Source organism: Manihot esculenta, chromosome 6, assembly GCF_001659605.2.
Source record: "Manihot esculenta cultivar AM560-2 chromosome 6, M.esculenta_v8, whole genome shotgun sequence".
Lineage (NCBI taxonomy): Eukaryota > Viridiplantae > Streptophyta > Magnoliopsida > Malpighiales > Euphorbiaceae > Manihot > Manihot esculenta.
The window spans coordinates 7,818,861-7,840,129 of NC_035166.2; the positions used below are offsets into that span (position 1 = coordinate 7,818,861).

A 21,269-nucleotide genomic window follows, 5' to 3' on the forward strand; every position below is an offset into this window, starting at 1 on the left:
GTTTTTTAATTGGGGCATTTTCCCAATTATTCTACCAAATAAAGTCCGAACTGTTTATGAACAGTTTGCAAAGGTTAATGAACCTTTAGAAAACCCAAGATTAGAATTCACTCTGCGGTATAAGGTACCGTGGATTGCTAGATGGGATTATATCCTAACAGCAAAAAAGGGTAAAAAATTTGATGAGTTTTCTACCAGTAATGTAAAATGGTTGACCAGGAGAGTTATGATAAAATGGTGGGATAAAACCGATTTTTTTGGAAAATTATCTGTCCATTATCAAGAAGGAATTATACAACTGGTTAAAAAACCAGAGGAGACTGAATCAGTTAAAGTTACAAATATGCTGAAGGAGTTATTTCATTCTCTGACTAAAGAAGAGTTAAAAACTCGTTTGACAATGGCTCTAGAAGAGTTAGCTGATACTTCAACTCCGACGAAGCAGCCAACTACTTCAACTCCAACAAAGCAGCCAACTGCTAGAGAAAAGGGTGACTGTTCAAAATCCAAAAGAATTAAAGAGAGCAGCGATTCTGATGATGATGATGATTTATTATCCGACTCTCTCTACCATGACAGTCAAAACCCATTCGATTCCTCTTGGCCTTAAAGTGGAAACTGGTACGTCCGCAATGACGTAAAACTATTTGTCCATATGTAATTATTAATTTCTGTAGTTGGATTTTGGTTTTATGTAATTATTGTACCAAAGGTTCCAGCTGTAAAGGAAAGACAGTAGTGGACGATGGGGCCCACAGAGCACCCGCACTACCTCTTATCCTAAAGGAATCTTTCCTTTTGCTTTTGTTATATCAGCCACCCGTCCTCCTTATATTGATTGTCTTAGATTTTAAGATAAGATAGAATCTTTTCAACTTGTTCCACAAGTTGATATAAATAGAGGTAGAATGAGGGAAGAAAAAAAATCATCGGAAAAATTCGAGAGAAATTCCTCAACCTTCATTGTATCAAAGCTCTTTGTAATTTTCAAGTGTGTGAATGAAAAATACATTTTCTAAATTTGAATCTCGATCTCTTGGCAAGAAGTTAACCCAGTTATCTTTAAATTCTGAAACTGCAAAAATTTGCAGAAGACGAAATCTTCCTGTCAACGAGTTAGTTGGTGTACAAGACACTCTCGGCGAACCTACCGGCAAGTTCAACTATTTGGTCTGGTATACGAAACCAGAATCGGCAGAAACACCTTTCTCAGCTATCAAACCATCTGGTTGGGGAAACGAATTTTCTGATCAAGTAAGTATTTCATGTCTTACCATATAGCTAAAGCTTTAGAACATTTATTAATGATAGACTTAACTAATCAAAGTGAAGTATTGCGATTTAAAAGGGATTTAGTAGCTGAGGGTAGTGAGTTGTTTACTTATCATTCTGTTAATCATAATGAACATTGTGATTGTCGTGAATATCAACGTACTTTAGCTCTGTTTAATGTGATCTTAAATTATTTAAATCAACTCTTAAGAAATAATAATTTTTAAGTTATATACTACTTGTTGAACACCTCTTTTGTGAGTTGTGAGTAGTGTGCGTGAGTTGTTGCGCTTGCTTCCCCTATTGGTATCAGAGCCTAGGTTGAACCCAATCCAAATTGTCTTAGTGAAACCCAAGTCGCGTATCCTGTTGCCAGAAAAACCAAAGTTGTTAGGCGTTGTGGAGTAAATCGTTGACAGTGATCTAAGAACAATGGAAAGGATATTTAACTCAATCTCTGGTAATTCTAGGAGATCTAGCTCATCTAGCTCATCTAGTTCTATCATCTCCAAAAATAAAAACAAAAATAAAGAAGTATTATTAGCAGCAGACATAGATACTAGTTTACAAAATTGGAAATTACCTCCCGTCTCCTCAGATCTGATCTACAGAACTCCTTTTAGACTTAGATCTGATTACATAGTTAAAACGGTAGAACAGGCTACCCCAGTTCATGGAAACTTACAATCGATGAGTTTATTGTCAGACGAACTCATTCGAAAACATCAAGAGAAATACTTATTCCTTCATATAGGAATGATACAAGTAGCGGTAAAACCCGCTACTAGATTGGGGCTTAATACAGCCGCCATGCTCTGTGTCAGAGACAAGAGACACAACAAGTTCAGTGACTCCTTATTAGGAGTAGTGGAATCCTCTTTATGCGATGGGCCAATATTTTTTCAATGTTACCCAAATCTCACTTTGTCATTATCCGATCCACACATAATGAAAACTCTTATTCTGGACATAAAGACAATGGGGTACGACATGGTACCAGGATCAGAAAATTTAATTCTGATTTATAGAATTCATTACAAGGCAATGAATACTGTAGTCCCTAATTTGAGGGATAGTGCCATAAAGTTAGTCTCTCCAAAAGGGACGACTACTTTATTTTTGACTAATATGTCAAAAGGGAATTTAATAGTTCCAAAATCAATCCAATGGGATCAGGTTAATTTACCTGACAGTTGGCTTCTAGAAGAAGCAGTACCTCCTAAAAAGGAGGAATCAACCACTGTTCAATCCATTATGCAGTCTAATGAAGGAACAGTTGCTATTACCTTTAGCAGAAGCAGAAGTGTCTCTGATAGAAGATCAATACTGTCAGAACCATTACCTCCCAGGACATCGGTATCTATACCATCCCTGAGAAGTAACTCAGTAATTGGGCTCCAAAGATCTGAAGAGCAAGTGGCGAATCCAGTGTATGCAAGGCCTCAAAGCCCAGCAAGGCCTCAGAGCCCTACACCGTCAGACATGGGCTATGATGCAGAAAGCCTAATTTCAAAGCCTTTCAAAATTATGCTATTAGAAACAGAAGAAGAACCATTTAATAAATGGTTTCAAATGGAACTACCTCTCAAAGAACAGAGAATGTGGAATAGGAAGTATGAGCTATACAAAACCCAGAAACAGGGAAGTAAAGACTTTCCTGGGTTCCTCAAACACTGTTTTTCCATATTAAAAAGACCATACCCAAACTTAGAAGATCCTTCCTTTTTAACCACCCTTGAATCTCATTATAAAACCTTCATAACCTCTCAAAAGAAAATCCTCAAAGAAATGCATCCACCTTTGACCGATATAATTTATCATCCAACAGAAAATACCCAAGTAGAGTGCATTCCTTTTTCTCATGATCCTTTAGAAAACCCAGCAGCTAAGCAACAAAACTATACCAATCTTAGCCTCCATACCATTGGACAGCAGCTGAATCGAGTTGAGAATCAAGTGTCAAAAATAGCAGCTCAGCCAAGGACAACAGATATTCTTCCAAAAAGGGACCAAGCAGAATCCTCTGCAGGCTCTAGAATAGAAGAAAAGGTACTATTCAAACCAATGGATAGCAAACCCCTTGATATCAAATTAAATAAGAATGAAGAAATGCTGGAAGAACTTACAAAAAGGCTAGCCAGGCTAGGAATTAAAGGAGATGACAAAAGGAAAGAAGAAGGCAAAATGAAAGCAATTGCTCCATTAACAATGGAGTCAGAAGAAGAAGAAAAATCAGATACTGATCACGAGTTAATTCAACTCGAAAAGATGCTAAAAGAAACTGAGCCAGCAGAAGTAAACAGGATAAAATATCCTAAAGCAAGGGCAACGATGGAGTTAAAACCATACTATCCAAGACCTTCGCCAATAAATCTGCAATTTGAAGATACAAGTTACAACTACATGCAGTATGATGGAACTTCAATAGTCGAATGGAATATTGATGGACTATCCGACTATCAAATCAAGAATGTCCTCCAATATATGACTATGTATGCTACTGCAAGTAGAGCTAAGGGTAATGATGACCCTAGTACGGCCAAAACCCTCATAGCAGGGTTTGGTGGCCAACTTAAAGGTTGGTGGGACTTCGCAGTCTTTAACGAAGGAAAAGAGATAATATTCAAAATGGTTAAACAAGAAGGTACCCAGCAAGTAGGGTTGTTACCCCTTGCAATCTTTCCCTTGTCTTTCCATTTCTTGTGGTTATATAATCGCCTCTTTTTCTTGTAGGGTTTGTATGATTTGGAGTGTGCTGAATGTGCCGGCTCTTCCCTACCCCCTCTAAATTTCGTGGACGGAAATTTAAAAGGTTGAATGCCATACTGGTCACAAAAGCTTCCAAGAATTTGTTTGCCATGAAAGCGCTCTTTTTTCATCTGCTTATGAATTTTTAATTCATTACAAAGAGAGACGCCTGCAGTGACAACTTCAGAGGCTAATTCACCATAGGTGTAATCATGATACGGTATATTACCGTTATGTTTACTTCGTATTTGATCTCTTACTCTTTCTGCAAATAGTGCTGGTAACCCTGCTAAGAATTTTTCTTTCCAAACACTATTATTGCTGTCTTCTCTTATAAATACTAAAGAGAAGAAGGTATCTTTATACCATTTAAAATGTGATAGATCCGGGCATCGCAGATTAATTAACTGCTCCTGAGCTCTATCGATCAGCATATTTACTGATCCGATAAAGTGTAACCCTATAGTATATAATAGGGTATTAACTACATCTGGTACTTGCTGGGTACCTTCTTGTTTACCCATTTTGAATATTATCTCTTTTCCTTCGTTAGAGACTGCGAAGTCCCACCAACCTTTAAGTTGGCCACCAAACCCTGCTATGAGGGCTTTGGCCGTACTAGGGTCATCATTACCCTTAGCTCTACTTGCAGTAGCATACATAGTCATATATTGGAGGACATTCTTGATTTGATAGTCGGATAGTCCATCAATATTCCATTCGACTATTGAAGTTCCATCATACTGCATGTAGTTGTAACTTGTATCTTCAAATTGCAGATTTATTGGCGAAGGTCTTGGATAGTATGGTTTTAACTCCATCGTTGCCCTTGCTTTAGGATATTTTATCCTGTTTACTTCTGCTGGCTCAGTTTCTTTTAGCATCTTTTCGAGTTGAATTAACTCGTGATCAGTATCTGATTTTTCTTCTTCTTCTGACTCCATTGTTAATGGAGCAATTGCTTTCATTTTGCCTTCTTCTTTCCTTTTGTCATCTCCTTTAATTCCTAGCCTGGCTAGCCTTTTTGTAAGTTCTTCCAGCATTTCTTCATTCTTATTTAATTTGATATCAAGGGGTTTGCTATCCATTGGTTTGAATAGTACCTTTTCTTCTATTCTAGAGCCTGCAGAGGATTCTGCTTGGTCCCTTTTTGGAAGAATATCTGTTGTCCTTGGCTGAGCTGCTATTTTTGACACTTGATTCTCAACTCGATTCAGCTGCTGTCCAATGGTATGGAGGCTAAGATTGGTATAGTTTTGTTGCTTAGCTGCTGGGTTTTCTGAAGGATCATGAGAAAAAGGAATGCACTCTACTTGGGTATTTTCTGTTGGATGATAAATTATATCGGTCAAAGGTGGATGCATTTCTTTGAGGATTTTCTTTTGAGAGGTTATGAAGGTTTTATAATGAGATTCAAGGGTGGTTAAAAAGGAAGGATCTTCTAAGTTTGGGTATGGTCTTTTTAATATGGAAAAACAGTGTTTGAGGAACCCAGGAAAGTCTTTACTTCCCTGTTTCTGGGTTTTGTATAGCTCATACTTCCTATTCCACATTCTCTGTTCTTTGAGAGGTAGTTCCATTTGAAACCATTTATTAAATGGTTCTTCTTCTATTTCTAATAGCATAATTTTGAAAGGCTTTGAAATTAGGCTTTCTGCATCATAGCCCATGTCTGACGGTGTAGGGCTCTGAGGCCTTGTTGGGCTTTGAGGCCTTGCATACACTGGATTCGCCACTTGCTCTTCAGATCTTTGGAGCCCAATTACTGAGTTACTTCTCAGGGATGGTATAGATACCGATGTCCTGGGAGGTAATGGTTCTGACAGTATTGATCTTCTATCAGAGACACTTCTGCTTCTGCTAAAGGTAATAGCAATTGTTCCTTCATTAGACTGCATAATGGATTGAACAGTGGTTGATTCCTCCTTTTTAGGAGGTACTGCTTCTTCTAGAAGCCAACTGTCAGGTAAATTAACCTGATCCCATTGGATTGGTTTTGGAACTATTAAATTCCCTTTTGACATATTAGTCAAAAATAAAGTAGTCGTCCCTTTTGGAGAGACTAACTTTATGGCACTATCCCTCAAATTAGGGACTACAGTATTCATTGCCTTGTAATGAATTCTATAAATCAGAATTAAATTTTCTGATCCTGGTACCATGTCGTACCCCAGGTCTAGAATTAAAAATTGACAACATAGAACAATTATTAGATAAGATTGATCAAATTAAATTATCTTCGTCAGAATTAGATGATGAATATAGTAGTAACAATTCATCAGACACAATAAGCAGTACAGATAGTAACCATAATTGTCAAGGAGAACTTTGTAATTGTAACAATAAAATAAATGTCTTAACAGAATATCATCAAATATTAGAACAAATAGAACAAGTACAAGATTCCAATATAAAACGTAAAATGTTTAAAAAATTAACCAAATTAATCAATGAAGAAATAAAACAAGAAACTGAACCTCCAACAAAGTTTGAAGATATTGAACAAATGTTTAAAAACAAAAAATCAGTAACCCCAATTTCTTCTATGGATTTACAATTAGAAATAAGACAATTAAAATTAGAAGTTAAACAATTAAAATTAAGATGTGATTATTTAGAACAACATCAAAAGATCCAACAAAATTCGAATCAGAGTATAGGACAAAGTTCAGGAAAGGACAAAACTAAACTAGAAGAAATAGCAGACACAGACACAGAAGAAGAACAAACATTGAAATTTAATGACATTACTAGAATTAAATACCAAAAATGGTATGTACGAATAAATTTGACAATTAAAGATTTTAACTTAGAAACCATTGCCATGTTAGATTCAGGAGCTGACATGAACTGTATAGATCAAGGGATAATACCAAGTAGATATTTTCATAAGACTAAACAGACATTATCTGCAGCTAATTCGACTAAAGTCAAAATAGATTACAAAATACCTAGAGCACATATTTGTAACAATGGAATATGTTTTAAAACCAGTTTCATGTTAATTAAAAATCTCAATACACAAATTATCCTAGGAAATCCATTTTTACAAATGTTATATCCTTTTAAAGTCACACAATTAGGTTTAGAAACCAATGTATTAGGACAGAATATTATATTTCAATTCATCACACCAATAAATTACCATGATATAAATTTATTTCAACAAGAAAATGTAAGTAAAATTAATAATCTCGAAAACCAAATAAAATTTTTAAAGAAAGACTTACATTCTATTAGAATAGAAGAACAATTAAACAAGCCAAATATTAAACAACAAATTAAAGAAATTCAAGAACAATTTGAAAAAGATTTATGTTCAGATTTACCAACAGCATTTTGGGATAGAAAACAGCACATAGTAACTCTACCATATGAACCAGATTTCAAAGAACAAGATATACCAACCAAAGCCAGGCCTATTCAAATGAACCAAGAAATGTTAGAATTTTGTAAAAAAGAAATTCAAGATCTATTAAACAAAAAATTAATCAGACCAAGTAAATCACCATGGTCATGTGCAGCATTTTATGTCATGAAAAATGCTGAGATAGAACGAGGTGCACCAAGATTAGTAATTAATTATAAACCATTGAACAAAGTTTTAAGATGGATTAGATATCCCATACCAAACAAACAAGATCTCTTAAATAGATTATATAAAGCAGAAATCTTTTCAAAATTTGATATGAAATCAAGTTTCTGGCAAGTACAAATAGATGAAAAAGATAAATATAAGACAGCATTTACTGTACCATTTGGACAATATGAATGGAACATTATGCCATTTGGCTTAAAAAATGCACCAAGTGAATTCCAGAAAATTATGAATGACATCTTTACACCATATGATTTTATCATAACTTATATAGATGATGTTTTAGTATTTAGTCAAAACATTGATCAACATATCAAGCATTTACATATCTTTTATAAAATCATAAAAAGAAATGGATTGGTTTTATCCAAACCCAAAATAAAAATTTTTCAAACAAAAATTAGATTCTTAGGTCATGAAATATATCAAAATACTATAGTACCAATTCAGAGAAGTATAGAATTTGCAGAGAAATTTCCAAATGAAATAAAAGATAAAAACCAATTACAACGATTTTTAGGTTCTTTAAATTATGTTGCTGATTTCTTACCAAATATACGAATATTATGTAAACCATTATACAATAGATTAAAAAAGAATCCTAAACCATGGACAGAAGAACATACTCAATTAATACAGGAAATTAAAAAGCATGTAAAAACTTTACCATGTTTAAACCTTTGTAACTCCAATTATCCTAAGATTGTCGAAACAGACGCATCTGACCAAGGATATGGTGGAATATTAAAACAAAATATAAACCATAAAGATTATATTATAAGATACTATTCTGGTATATGGAATTCTACACAAGAAAAATATTCTACAATTAAAAAAGAAATTTTAGCAATAGTTTTATGTGTTACAAAATTCCAAAGCGATTTATTAAACCAAAAGTTTACCATTAGAGTTGATTGCAAAGCGGCGAAAGATGTTTTAACCAAAGATGTAAAAAATCTTGCAGCCAAACATATATTTGCTAGATGGCAAGCATTTTTGTCAATTTTTGAATTTGATATTGAACATATTAAAGGAATTGATAATTCCATAGCTGATTTTCTAACAAGAGAATTTTTGCAGGGAACACCATGAATAAAAGCAAGGACAAAGTAGAAGAAGCACCCAAGATTTCCTTACGACAAAAGACCAATGAGACACAAAAAATAAATGTAAATTTATTTTCAGGACAAAGTCCTCGACCAATTTTAAATTCATCATCATCAGGACAAAGTCCTAGACAAAATGCATACATGCATAGGCCCATGTTTACTAATAGTACAAGCATAATAAATAGGCCTCTTAGCCCAATGTCCAGTGCCCTTATCACAAGACCAAGTTCTCCTCAATCCAGATCTCCAAGCCCACAATTTACTTTGCTAAATAAATTTTCTCCTCTACAACCTCAAAAATTAATTACCCCTTCGACCTTTAAACAAGTTGTCATTGGGCAAAGCTCAAGCCCAACATCCTCACCAACACAACCACTACAAATAACTCAGCCAGAATATAGTTACAAAACCATTGAAGATATGATTTTAACCATTGAACCAGAATATTGGTCACAAAATCTAAACCTTAATGTTTACCAACTTTGTGAGTCCATATTCCCAAAAACCCATTTTTATATCCCTGACAATTTTGCCAAAAACCAATCCTTTTATGAGACCATACTTGTTCAAACAAATTCTATTATTATGTATAATAATTTTGATCCTCATATTAAATATAAAATCAGGTATTGTAAAGTAAGAATAATCAAAGTATTGACTATTTCTGATTGGGGGCAAGAACCCCATAAAAGTAAAGATATTTCTTTACCAAATGGACAAGTGACCAAATTTAATTATTATGATTATCAATCTGCTTGGGAACGTACGTTCTTAAAACAAAATGACCAATTATCAATTTCATTTTTCTTTTACATTTCTGATGATTTTTCTTATCCTATACCATATTGGTTCCACCACTGGTGGCATAAGTGTGGTATTGACTCTACCATTATCCCAGGACAAATTATATCAGCCCAAGATCAATTTTTTGATAATACTCAACTACCAGAAAACATCCTGTTATCTCCTAAATGGCTGATTTATTCTCACCTTTTCCACATCCCCTGGATTTATATGTCAGAATACCAAATTAAAGACTATACCCTAAATAATTTCCAAATACCCAATTTAGTCCGCAAACACAAAATTAAATGGTGGCCTAAGACTGATCTAGCCAATTGCGGCTCAAAAGCTGTTGATCATTTTCTTGATTCACAACCCCAATATGTCAAAACATTAAGCCCAATCCAGATTACCAAACAGGAAACATTTTTAGCCAAGAAGCAACAGATAATGGCCCAAATGGCCAAATGTGTCTCCGAAGAAGAATATGACAAATTGCTCGAAGAAATAAAAGAAACAAGAAGTTCTGTCTCCTCTCCAGTGGATTTATCCACCGACAATGACGATTTCTTCACACAAGCAGAAATGTAGGACCCACATAAGCATACAATTTGACAAGTAGCAGATAAGTATCAAACAAAAGACAAAAGTACAAAGAAGGACCCACAAAGCACTCACTCAAGTGGCAGACAGAGACCAGTGGCCGACAAAGTAAAAAGAAAAAGAGAAAAAGACAACAGACAGACAAAGACAAATGGCCGACAAAGTAAAAAGAAAAAGGGAAAAAGACAGATGACTTGGCAAAGCACTCAACAGAAAAGACAACGCTACTTCACGGACCGCTCAACCAAAATGAAGAAAATTTGGAGTCCGTCGCCTATAAAAAGGACTCCTCTCAGCCATTCAGGACACACCGAAAATTCTCAGCACCAAAAATTCTCTCAATGTATTCAGTTCTTAGCCTAATTTATGTTTTAACCATTTGTAAAGACACTGTTGTTTGCTACAACACAGTGGTAGCAGTATTTTAGAAATTTATACAAAGTAAGTTTGTAAGTTTGTATTTTATATTCAAATTTTAATACAAAGTATTTTTACAACTGTTACTGTGTAAGACCGTGTTGACGGCAATCCTATTCTCTCTCTCTCCGCTTACCAATCTGAGTTAACTCTGGGAATCCAGGTTAATGTTGCAGGAACCTGAAAACCAAATTAAACCATTGCATTCATATTAAGTATGCTCTGTAGTTGCAGTTTCGGCTGATCTTCTACATCAGAAATATTGTTCATCATTAAACCATGAGATTTATCACATCTGCCTTAGAAAATTTAAGTTTAATAGATTTAACCAATAAAAATGAAGTAGAATGTTTTAAGAGATATTTAATTAGACAAGGATCTTATGTCATGGATTGGCATGTATCAAACCATACCAATGAATTCTGTGTGATTGTAGAGAAACACAAAGGACATTAGAATTATTTAATTGTATGATCATGTACTTAGATATATTATTAAGAAACAATAATTTTTAAACATGTATACTCCCATGTATTTATTTTTATACTTATATGGGATGATGTATGTATGGACCATTGTATGTATACTTTATGAATTCTGTTTCAATTATTGGTATTTTGCTGACAATGACTTCTAGATATACTGTTCATATTATTATTTATCTGTTTAAAATTTAAATCATACCTGGGTATTCATTTCAAATCTGATTAAGAAGAAATCTAACTTATCTGAACTCATCTCAAATTTAATTATTATTATTCGAATAAAACTCATTTCGTTTTATATATTTTAATTAATAATTTATATAACTTTTTTATTAATAATTTTTATTTTAAAAATTAATATTTTTAAAAATATTTAAATTTAAATTTTTAAAATAAAAAATATAAAAAATTATAAATATTATTGTAAAATATATATTTTTATATTAAATTAATTATTTATATAATTGAATTTAAATAATAGATATTTTATAAATAAAATTTAAATTCAAATTTAATAAGTATTATTTTTTAAATTTAAATTTATTTTAAATTTAATTATAACTATTTAAATATATTTTATTAAAATTTGATCGGATATTAAAAAAGGGCTATGGGTTGTTATCTCCAAATAATTTTAATTTAATTGGTTGAAAATTATAATATATATGATTGATTAGATTGAGATTAAAAATTGAAGGGTTTGATTGAATATAAATTTTTTTAACGAGTTAATTGTGTATTGGCTCATAATTAAGGGTTAAAACGGCATTTTGTCTAAAGATGAAGACGAAGAAAAGAAGAGAGATGCAACGGATAACCCAATTCCAAAGTACCAAGAGAAGTGAAAAAACGAGGGGAGAAGAGAGAAAAAAGAATGGCAGTCCTTTCCTCTTATCCAAGTACTCTTACTATCTCCTTGTCCTTTACTTATCAAAATTTGTGTAGTTCCCTCAATTCTACTGGTTTCCTTCAACAATCTACATCTCGTCGGTTTCACATCCGAACAGTCGGAGCTTCGCAGGTGTGCACGCCACACGAGGTCGACAAATCGTCACTGATTATAGCCGAAACGGAGGCGGAGGACGAGCTCTGGGCCGCCTCTTGTCTCCGTGTCCGATCCTTCTACGAGTTCACGCCTTCCTCTTATGGCATCCCAGTTAGTCAACCTTTCACTATGACTTTTTCATTTTCTTTTATAATTAGCTTGAATTCTCAGTTTAGTTGCTGAAAAAATTTTAAAAATCTTCCGTCTCTCTCTCTCTCTCTCTTTTTTTTTTCTCTTTCTTTTTGTAATGCTAATGTAGTGAGAAACAGAAAACCTAGGAAAAAAAAGTGATGAATTTAGCTGTAGCCTATACTTCATGGTTCATAGTTTAGATATTGATCTTTTTTTCACTTGCATCTTTTGCGTATTAAATGATAGAGTTAAATATTGTGTAGATATAAATATAAGGCTAAATATAATTTTTTTTTAAATAGTTTTTCATCAATCATAGTTTCTGAATATTGAAGCGAAATTGGTCTCGAACAGATGCAAAAAATTATGAATTAGTTGACCTCAATTAGTTTGAGATTAGGACTTAGATGTTGTAGTTTTTTTCATCCGTTAAAAACCAAATTCATTTTGTAATATATTTATTTAAAGTAAAATCTGTACCAGTTAATGAGAATCATTTTTAATTACAGCATATGAAGTCAGCTGCGGCTGGGGCCTAGATGTTTACTGATCCAAAACAAAATATTAGCTTGTAATCACACTTAATAATTTTCTTCTATATTTCATGATATTTTCTATTTTATATTTCTGCTACATTGGATCGAATTGAAGAGCTTGAAATTGAATTTTATTGCTTTTGTTTTCTTGTTATTTGGGAAGATTTTGTTCACTGTCGATCTTCTGTTTATGCCTTTGGATATCAAAACTGACTGTAACTGTTAAGGTTACATAATCAATTCTCTTAACAATATGAAACTGATGCTATTCTGTGTTTATCAAGTTTTATTAGGATCATAGAAGGTACTTGGCGGAGCGCGAGTTTGAAGCAGTAAAAGAGCGTATTGCTGGTAAGAGGACAGGCTTTAGAAGAGTTTCTTGCATAAATGCCAGTCTTCCATTATCACAAATATCAAGCTTATCTGAAGAGTTATGTGCTGAATGTAAGGTTGGTTATTTTCTTTCTAAAACCTCTTTCCTTCTCTCTTTCCTTGGATTTTTTTTTTGTTTTCCTATTTTTGCAGCATTCCATTTAGCATATAAATGTATAGAGCTTTTGGGATCTATGTTGACATTTCAAACAAATTCAGAGCCTCAAGAAATGCCTCTCATGTTAATATGTTAAGTTAAATTTGGCTTTGCTCTGCACCTTATGGAGCAATGATAGAGTTAGGAACTTGATGAATGTATTTCAAGAGAGAGAAGAATAATGGAGGATATGTAATGCTTTATGCTCAATAAGAATGGCAAAATGCCTTTGGATATATTGTTTGAGTTAAGGACTAAACAATACAATCAAAGAAGAAAAGATAAAAATGGTCATGCGGACCCCAAAGATTTCAATTCCTGAACTAGCAAAGCTACCGCCACCTTATAGCTGCAACTTCAACAAGAAAAGATATCCCCCATTGCTGCTGAGATAGTCTCCTATATATAATAAATTTGGATCCCTTCCCATTAGCATCGCTAGGTGGCATTCCCTCCTTAATTACTTGTAACAAACCCAATCCTTCCAACTGCACATTTCTAGAATACTCCTTTCCAAAATCCCCTGTCTCGCTTTTCTTCTTTCTGCTGTATACTAGTAGACTTTGGCCTAAATCCACAACTCCTGGGTTGATGCTGCTATTCTTCAGCTCTTTGCTTGAATTCATAACATTGCCAACCTCTTGAAGATCAGCTTTGTCCTCAAGATTGAATTGCAAGCAGACAAGAAGCATGTCAATGATAAATTGTATAGTAATTCCATTATTGCAGATAATGCGTAAATTTGAAAGGGTGTGCCTCTTTGAGCCTGATTGAAGTTGGCTCCTGTTATTGCTATAAGTTAGGAGTCTATTAGTGTTAGTATTATTTTAGAAGTCTATTTTAGGATCCATATTCTGTATTGATTAGGAAAACTCTTATAGCTTGTATATAAATTCTATTCATTGTAAATAAAAATATACAATTTTTCCTATCAATTTGACATGGTATCAGAGCAACCTTGAAAAGAAATTTTCGTCTTTTTTTCCTTTTGGAGACTTAGGACTCCTTTTCAGTCATTGTGTTATTTGAGTCATCTTTGTAGGGTGACATTTAGATCTCATCGTGCACCTAGGAAGGATGTCAGAGGTCCGGCGACACTACCCTGAAAGTTCGGCCGCCATCCGACTGACAAGTGTGCCTCGTTCTGCTGTTAGATTTTTTCACCGGCACATGGAGGCGCATCCGACGGCCAACGCTGCTCCAGTTGCTGTCGTCAGCATCTCCTCGAAGTCCTCTCTCTGTTTTTGTGGTCTGTGTTATGTTTAGGGTGATTTGTGGAGGTGATTTTATCTTAGGTTGATACACAACAATTAAAGAACAAAGCAAGAATCACCTCTGATTCAATAGATGTTACCAAACCTAAATTCAATCAATCTAACAAAATTCTTCACCCCCACATCAACAAGGAATTGGTAACAAAGAGTATGACTAAAGTAACAAGAATTGAATTAACGCCATAAGTTTATACTTGATAAGTTGAATTAATCTCTAAGGTAAAACAAGCAAGAATCCGCCCAAAAATGAGTCCTACACGAATTGGGCTTTAAAATCCTCAAATAAGTCTTAAAGCTAATCTTAATATGTAAAGAAAAACAAATAAAACCTAGTCATTAATGTTTGGGATGGATTAGACTTAAACATAGGCTCACACGCTTGGCTATAAGTTAGAATAAGTAAACACATGACAAATTAATGAGGCACATGCATACTTAATACATATTAGCCCATAATAAAGTCCAAAACATAAGTAAAAGAGGTCCACATGCTTATCAAAGATAATTAAGCCCAAGCCCACTTGAGTTGAACTAGTACTTGTGAATTTGGCTAAGTACTAACTCTCTTGACTTGAAAGCTCCAATGAACATAAACATCTTGGCATCTTCGTAAGATTTTCCCCAAGCTTGATCAATGTGTCTTGAAGTCCTTGTGAAATCCAAGCTTGTGTATAAATCTGAAGTTGTGCCTTGAGCTTGTTAGAGCGTGCCCTTGTAATTGGCCCCATTGGCATTCTCAAGTTGCCATCTCTGTGGCTGCCTTAGGTGAGTTGCATCATGGGTTCCCTCCTATTATTGTTCATAGTATACTTTGATATTGTTCATAGCTCTATTTTGTAATGTGGTGATTTTATTGACTTGGGTATTGTTGAAGAATGGCTGAAAATAAGAACGTGTTAGCCGATGTGATCCCTGTGATGACTAAAATTACGAAACACAAGTTGAATAACTCTAATTGTTTGGATTGGAGCAAGACAGTTCAGATATGTTTATGAAGTATTAGAATGGATGATCATCTCACTAAGGATCCTTAAACTGATGATACAAGACAAGCTTGGATGAAAGATGATGCTCGACTATTCGTATAGATCTGTAATTCCATCCATAATGAGGTAATTAGTCTAATTAATCACGTTGAATTTGTTAAGAAATTGATGGATTATTTGAAATTTCTCTATTTGGGTAAAGGGAATATTTCTTTTATTTATGAGGTGTGCAAGGTATTTTATCGGGCTGTAAAATAAGATAGAACACTCATGGCTTACTTTACGGATTTTAAAAGGGTCTATGAAGAGTTTAATGTCTTGATGCCATTTAGTGCAGATGTGAAACTCAATAAGGGTCTCTTGAATTTTGGACTTTTAAATCTCAAATTCTTTCTGGTTCTCAAATTTCATCTCTGCATTACACTTTTATTAGATGTTGCGAACAGAAACCTCTCAAGTTCCTCCACACACTAGTGCTCTCATTAGTCAAAATGATAATAGCAAGCAGGGTCATAGAGGCGGGAATAGGGGAGGTTATACTAGTAGTTGGAACTATCAACGTCCTATGGAAAAAGCTCCAACTCCCGAGTCGGTGGAATTATTTGTTGCTACTGTCGGGAGCCTAGACACACTAAGAGAATGTGTGTGAAACTAACTCCAGAATAAAATTCAGTGCTTACAAATAGGGCATATGGCTGTTGATGCTCCTTCAGTCACCCCATCTCTTGATAAGGGTGATTTGATTTCTACTGATGAATATGCACATTTCTCTTAGTACCAAACTTCTCTGAAATCCTCAATTTTCTCAATTACTACAATTGTTGAGTTAGGTAACTTCACTTTGTACTTTGTGTCTTCATTTATAAAATGGGTTATTAATTTTGGTGCTACTGTTCTAACCTTTTGTCTAAATTTTAGTCTCATACACCATCCCGTTTTGTTACCTTAGCTGATGGCTCCAAACCTTATGTTATGGGTTCTGAGTCTTCTCATGTAATTTACTTTCCGTTAATAAACTCACCCGTACGCTAAATTGTTGTCTTTTTTTTTTTTCCTGATCATTGTTTGTTCTAGGATCTTTCGACGAAGCGAATTATTGGTAGAGGATGCAAGCCAGAGGGTCTCTACATCCTTGATCAGCAAGTTCCAAGGTCTCTTCCAAGCTCTAGTAGTCTAACCCCGTTTGACGTTCATTGTCGATTTGGACATCCCTCTCTTCCTGCCTTAAAGAAGTTGTGTCAGTTTTAATCTTTATCTGTTTTAGATTGTGAGTCATGTTAATTTGCTAAACATCATTATTTACCTACTATGTCTAGAGTCAATAAACGTGCTTCATCTCTTTTTGAGTTAGTACATTAAGATGTTTGGGGTCCTAGTTCTATTGTGTCTAAGTCTACTTTGAAGTATTTTGTCACTTTTGTTGATAATTTTTCTCGAACTACCTGGTTATTTTTTGATTCGGAACTCCAACATATTAGAGACTGAAACGATACATATTCTAGTAAAAAAACTTAGTTCAGAAAATGTTTCCCTAATCTAAAGCACCCTTAATTAACATGCAATTAAAAACACTTAACACTTATAACTGATTGATTTTAAGAGCAGTAAGAATAAGTACCATACAAGTTAGTAACAGATCTTATTCTTGATGCAATATCAAGAACCAGTATCTCTTTTAAGCTCTCAAAGAAGAATCGCGTAAAACAATTGTATAAGAATAAGTACCATACAAGTTAGTAACTGATCTTATTCTTGATGCAATATCAAGAACCAAAATCTCTTTTAAGCTCTCAAAGAAGAATCACGTAAAGCAATTGTATTGAATAATTGATAATCTGTATATAATATGGAAAAAAAAAGAAGTGTTTTATATACCTTAGGGCAGCCTAGTCCAATTAGGAAAAAAAAAAACTTATACGAACTAAATAACATTACTCTCCACAAAACATGCAAATAACTAAATAATTAAATAAAACATGGTGATAGCATCACAAAACCCAAGATCTTTGCCATTATCCACTATTATGCATAGACTCATGATCTATGCCACTACCTACTGCTGGATAACTACTCGTTACTGATTTGTGATGAGAAATCTGTTGATGCAAAATACAAAATTTGAGTCGTCAATAAGAACACATTTGGCCTAATTGACTTGGAATGGCCAGATTGTTCTTCAACTGAATTTGCAAAGCTTGAACATATCCTAACATGAATCCTTGAAGTGCTTCCTTCAACCTCTTGGATCTCAACCTTGTAATTGGTCCTTGAGGCAATGTTAGCTCATCATTTTTTATATTGTTGGTTGTGCTTACATCATTCCCTCCCTCTTGAAAAGGATTCATCCACGAATCTGAATTAAAATAAAAAAGAGACAAATAAGAAATATTAAAGGTAACACTTACACCAAACTCACCTGGCAGGTCAATTATGTATGCGTTATTGTTATTGATTCGTTCCAGCACTTAATATGGTCCATGCTCTCATGCTTTGAGTTTTGATTTCCTTTGATTAGGAAATCTCTCATTTCAATCACCTGGTCCGAATACATCTTTCTTACGACCCTTATTGGCCTACTTCTCATACATCCTGTTTCGCATCTCAATATGCTCATGTGCTTTTATGTGTATTGATTTAACCATTTCAGCTTTCACTTTTCCATCTAAATTAAACAATTCATTCAAAGGTAAAGGCATTAAATTTAATACAGTTAATGGATTAAAACCATACACAATTTCAAAAGGTGAATAACGCAGAAGAATGTATAGCGTGATTATAAGCAAATTCAACGTATGGTAAACATTCTTTCCAAGTTTTCAAGTTCCTACCCACAATAGCACGAAGCATAGTTCTTGAAGTCCTATTAACAACTTCAGTTTGGCCATCTGTTCGTAGATGACAAGTAGAAAATAAAAGTTTAGTACCTAATTTCCCCCACAAAACACGCCATAAATGACTAAGGAACTTAGAGCTCTATCAGAAACAATAATTCTAGATATACCATGCAGACAGACTACTTTCCTAGAAAAAACAAATCAGTTTCATGACATGGAATAAAATGTGCCATCTTACTAAATTAGTCTACAACAACAAACACAAAATATCTACCTTTTTTTGTCCTAGATAAGTCTATCACAGAATCCATAGATATATCAGTCCAAGGTTCAGTAGGTATAGGCAAAGGAATATCCATAGATCTATCACACTCCTCTTAGGCTTGGCTGAACCACACACAAGGCCCAAGCCCAATCACACACTAAAATAATACATTAAACCCATAAGTATTAGAACATAAGACCAAAACATGGTCTAACACTCTAAAACTTGAAAGATAAAATATGGTTAGAATATAAGTCCAAACAAAGTCAAAATAAAGCAAGTGTTTAAATAATAAAATATAGCAAGTTTATCATATCATTGCTGAATAAATTAGGCAGCGATATCTCCATTACACACTTGAAGCAAGGTGAGTAGCTTAGGTGTGTCTTCAAGCTCCACGGGACATTTGCTGATAGCAAGCTCAGTCAATTCTTGTGTTACTGGTTTTTGAATGTGTAAGTTCATAGCTGCTTCATGTAAGTCCATCTGGGTTTGTTGCTCAGGGGGAGCAGGAAAAGGTGTGTCATCTCCACAAATCCTTTTGAAGTCGAGTCCTCGAGCTTGGTTTGAGAGATTCAGTGAGGTAGTTCAAGAGTTTGGGCTGCAGAAAAGCAAGTGTGATCATTCAATATTCTATAAACAATCTGAGGCTAGCATTATCTTATTGGTTGTTTATGTTGATACTATTGTCATTACTAGGAGTAATACTGTTGTCATTTTGTCACTAAAATCCTTTCTTCATATCCAATTTCAAACAAAGGATTTGGGATTGTTGAAGGATTTTTTTGGGGGTTGAAGTGTCAAGGTGCAAAAAATGTATTTTCTTGTCTCAAAAAAAGTATGTTTTTTACTTGTTAACTAAAATAGGAAAATTAGGTGCGAAACCATGTAATTTACAACTCACAAAGGAGGATAGTGAATTATTTAAAGACTCTGGGAGGTATAGGAGACTCGTTGAAAAATTAAATTATCTTACAGCAATACTCTGATAGTATTGTGAGTCAGTTCATATCTTCTCCGACAGTCAATCATTGGACAGCTTTAGATAAGATCTTGTGCTATTTGAAGGGAGCTCTAGGATGAGGATTGTTGTATTCAAATCATGGATACTCTAATATTGAGTGTTTTTTAGATGCATATTGAACAAGTTCAAAGGCAAATAGAAGATCTACTATAGGATATTGTGTCTTTGTTGGAGGAAATCTTGTGTCATGGAAAAGTAAGAAATAAAATATGGTCTCTCGGTCTAGTGCAGAATCAAATATATTGAAATTGATTGCAACTGCATTCGTGATAAGATTCAAGAAAAGTTCATATCTACAAGTTATATGAAAACTGGAGAGCAGTTGGGAGACATCTTTACAAAAGCTTTGAATGGAGCTAGGATTGATTATATTGTTTTAGAAATCTATTTTAGAATTAGCAAAACTCTCATAGCTTTTATATAAATTCTATTCATTGTAAATGAAAATATACAATTTTTCCAATCAATTTGATAGTTCCAATACGTTTCATCAACGCCAGGAAACATCAGAATGATGCTAATTCCATTATAGAACTCTGTTTTGTATTCAGCTTCAGCTGCCAATTTTACTCAATCTCAAATTGTAGACCGACTATGAAATTCGAAATCCAGTCCAAAACAATATCAATTTCTCCAGTTGTGCCTCCATATCTTAATGGGTATAATTTTGAGTTCCTAAACCATGGTTCTGTGCCCATTCCAGGTGTATAAATAGTTATATAAAATCCAAGGAGCATAACAATGAGGAATCCAAATTTACTAGGGTGCCCCTTCTCAAGCAACACTCTATGTTGTGCATAACAAGTGCTTTTTATGGCCCTGGATTGATTTAGCATCTTACAAATTGGTAATTGCTGCCTGTTTATAGATAGAAATCTGTTTGGAAATAGGACATGCAGCTCCATTTTGATGTATGTGTAGGGATGAGAATTTTTCATGCCAGTAGAATTTGTAATAAAGTGTGGTGCTCCAATCCAATTAGCAATCCCCCAACTATATTTTATACATTCTAATTCAGAGATCATATGAATTACCTCTTGAAGTGAATTTTGGTGATGGTTTGGGTTCACAGCTTCAATCACCCAAAATTTCGGTGCTTCTACCTGATCTGGAATCTCATCCTCACCAATGATTTTGTCTATCCTAGCCTCTTCAGCAGAGTTGCTTCCATCCTTCAAGTGCCATGTGTTAACCTCCAACTTTTCAGTGCGCCAACTATCATTGTCATCATGCAAATCATTGCTTTCCAGCCTCATTATAAATGGATCAATTGTAATTGATCCCCTTTCTTGTAGTTCCCTTGATTGAAAAATCCTAAAATCTGAAATTAATTGCAGCTCTATTGGGTTGAATTTAGGACGAAAAAGTTTTGCTGGAAGTATGAATTGCTTTGGAGAAAATTGTATGCATCGTTGAAGAAGACAATGGCTGTATCTCCATGTTTCTCAACTCTGTTGGGCTTAAATCTGGTGGCTTGGGATGTGGGCTTTCAAAATTATTTGGATTAATACATTTCTTTGGAGGCTTGACCTGGTGGTGTAGTGACTTTAGAAGACCCATAATTAGGCCCATTGAAGGAGTTGGATGTACTTCTCCCAATGGTGCTCTCAATCCAGGCCCAACACCCAA

General features: G+C 34.3%; 1 protein-coding gene across 5 annotated transcripts in view; it reads left to right on the top strand.

Moving 5' to 3' along the window:
- Positions 1-11,796: 11,796 nt before the first annotated feature.
- LOC110618109 overlaps positions 11,797-21,269 on the top strand; it is a 53,820-nt gene continuing 44,347 nt past the window's right edge. For 4 of the 5 annotated variants that reach the window (XM_043957523.1, XM_043957524.1, XM_021761161.2 and 1 more), the window contains exons 1-2: positions 11,797-12,171; positions 13,022-13,177. In XM_043957523.1, the coding sequence (XP_043813458.1) occupies positions 11,890-12,171; positions 13,022-13,177 (438 nt within the window). In that variant the 5' untranslated portion in view covers positions 11,797-11,889. Of the gene's footprint in view, positions 12,172-13,012; positions 13,178-21,269 lie in introns of all 5 variants that reach the window. The other variant, XR_006351018.1, reaches the window with a different exon arrangement.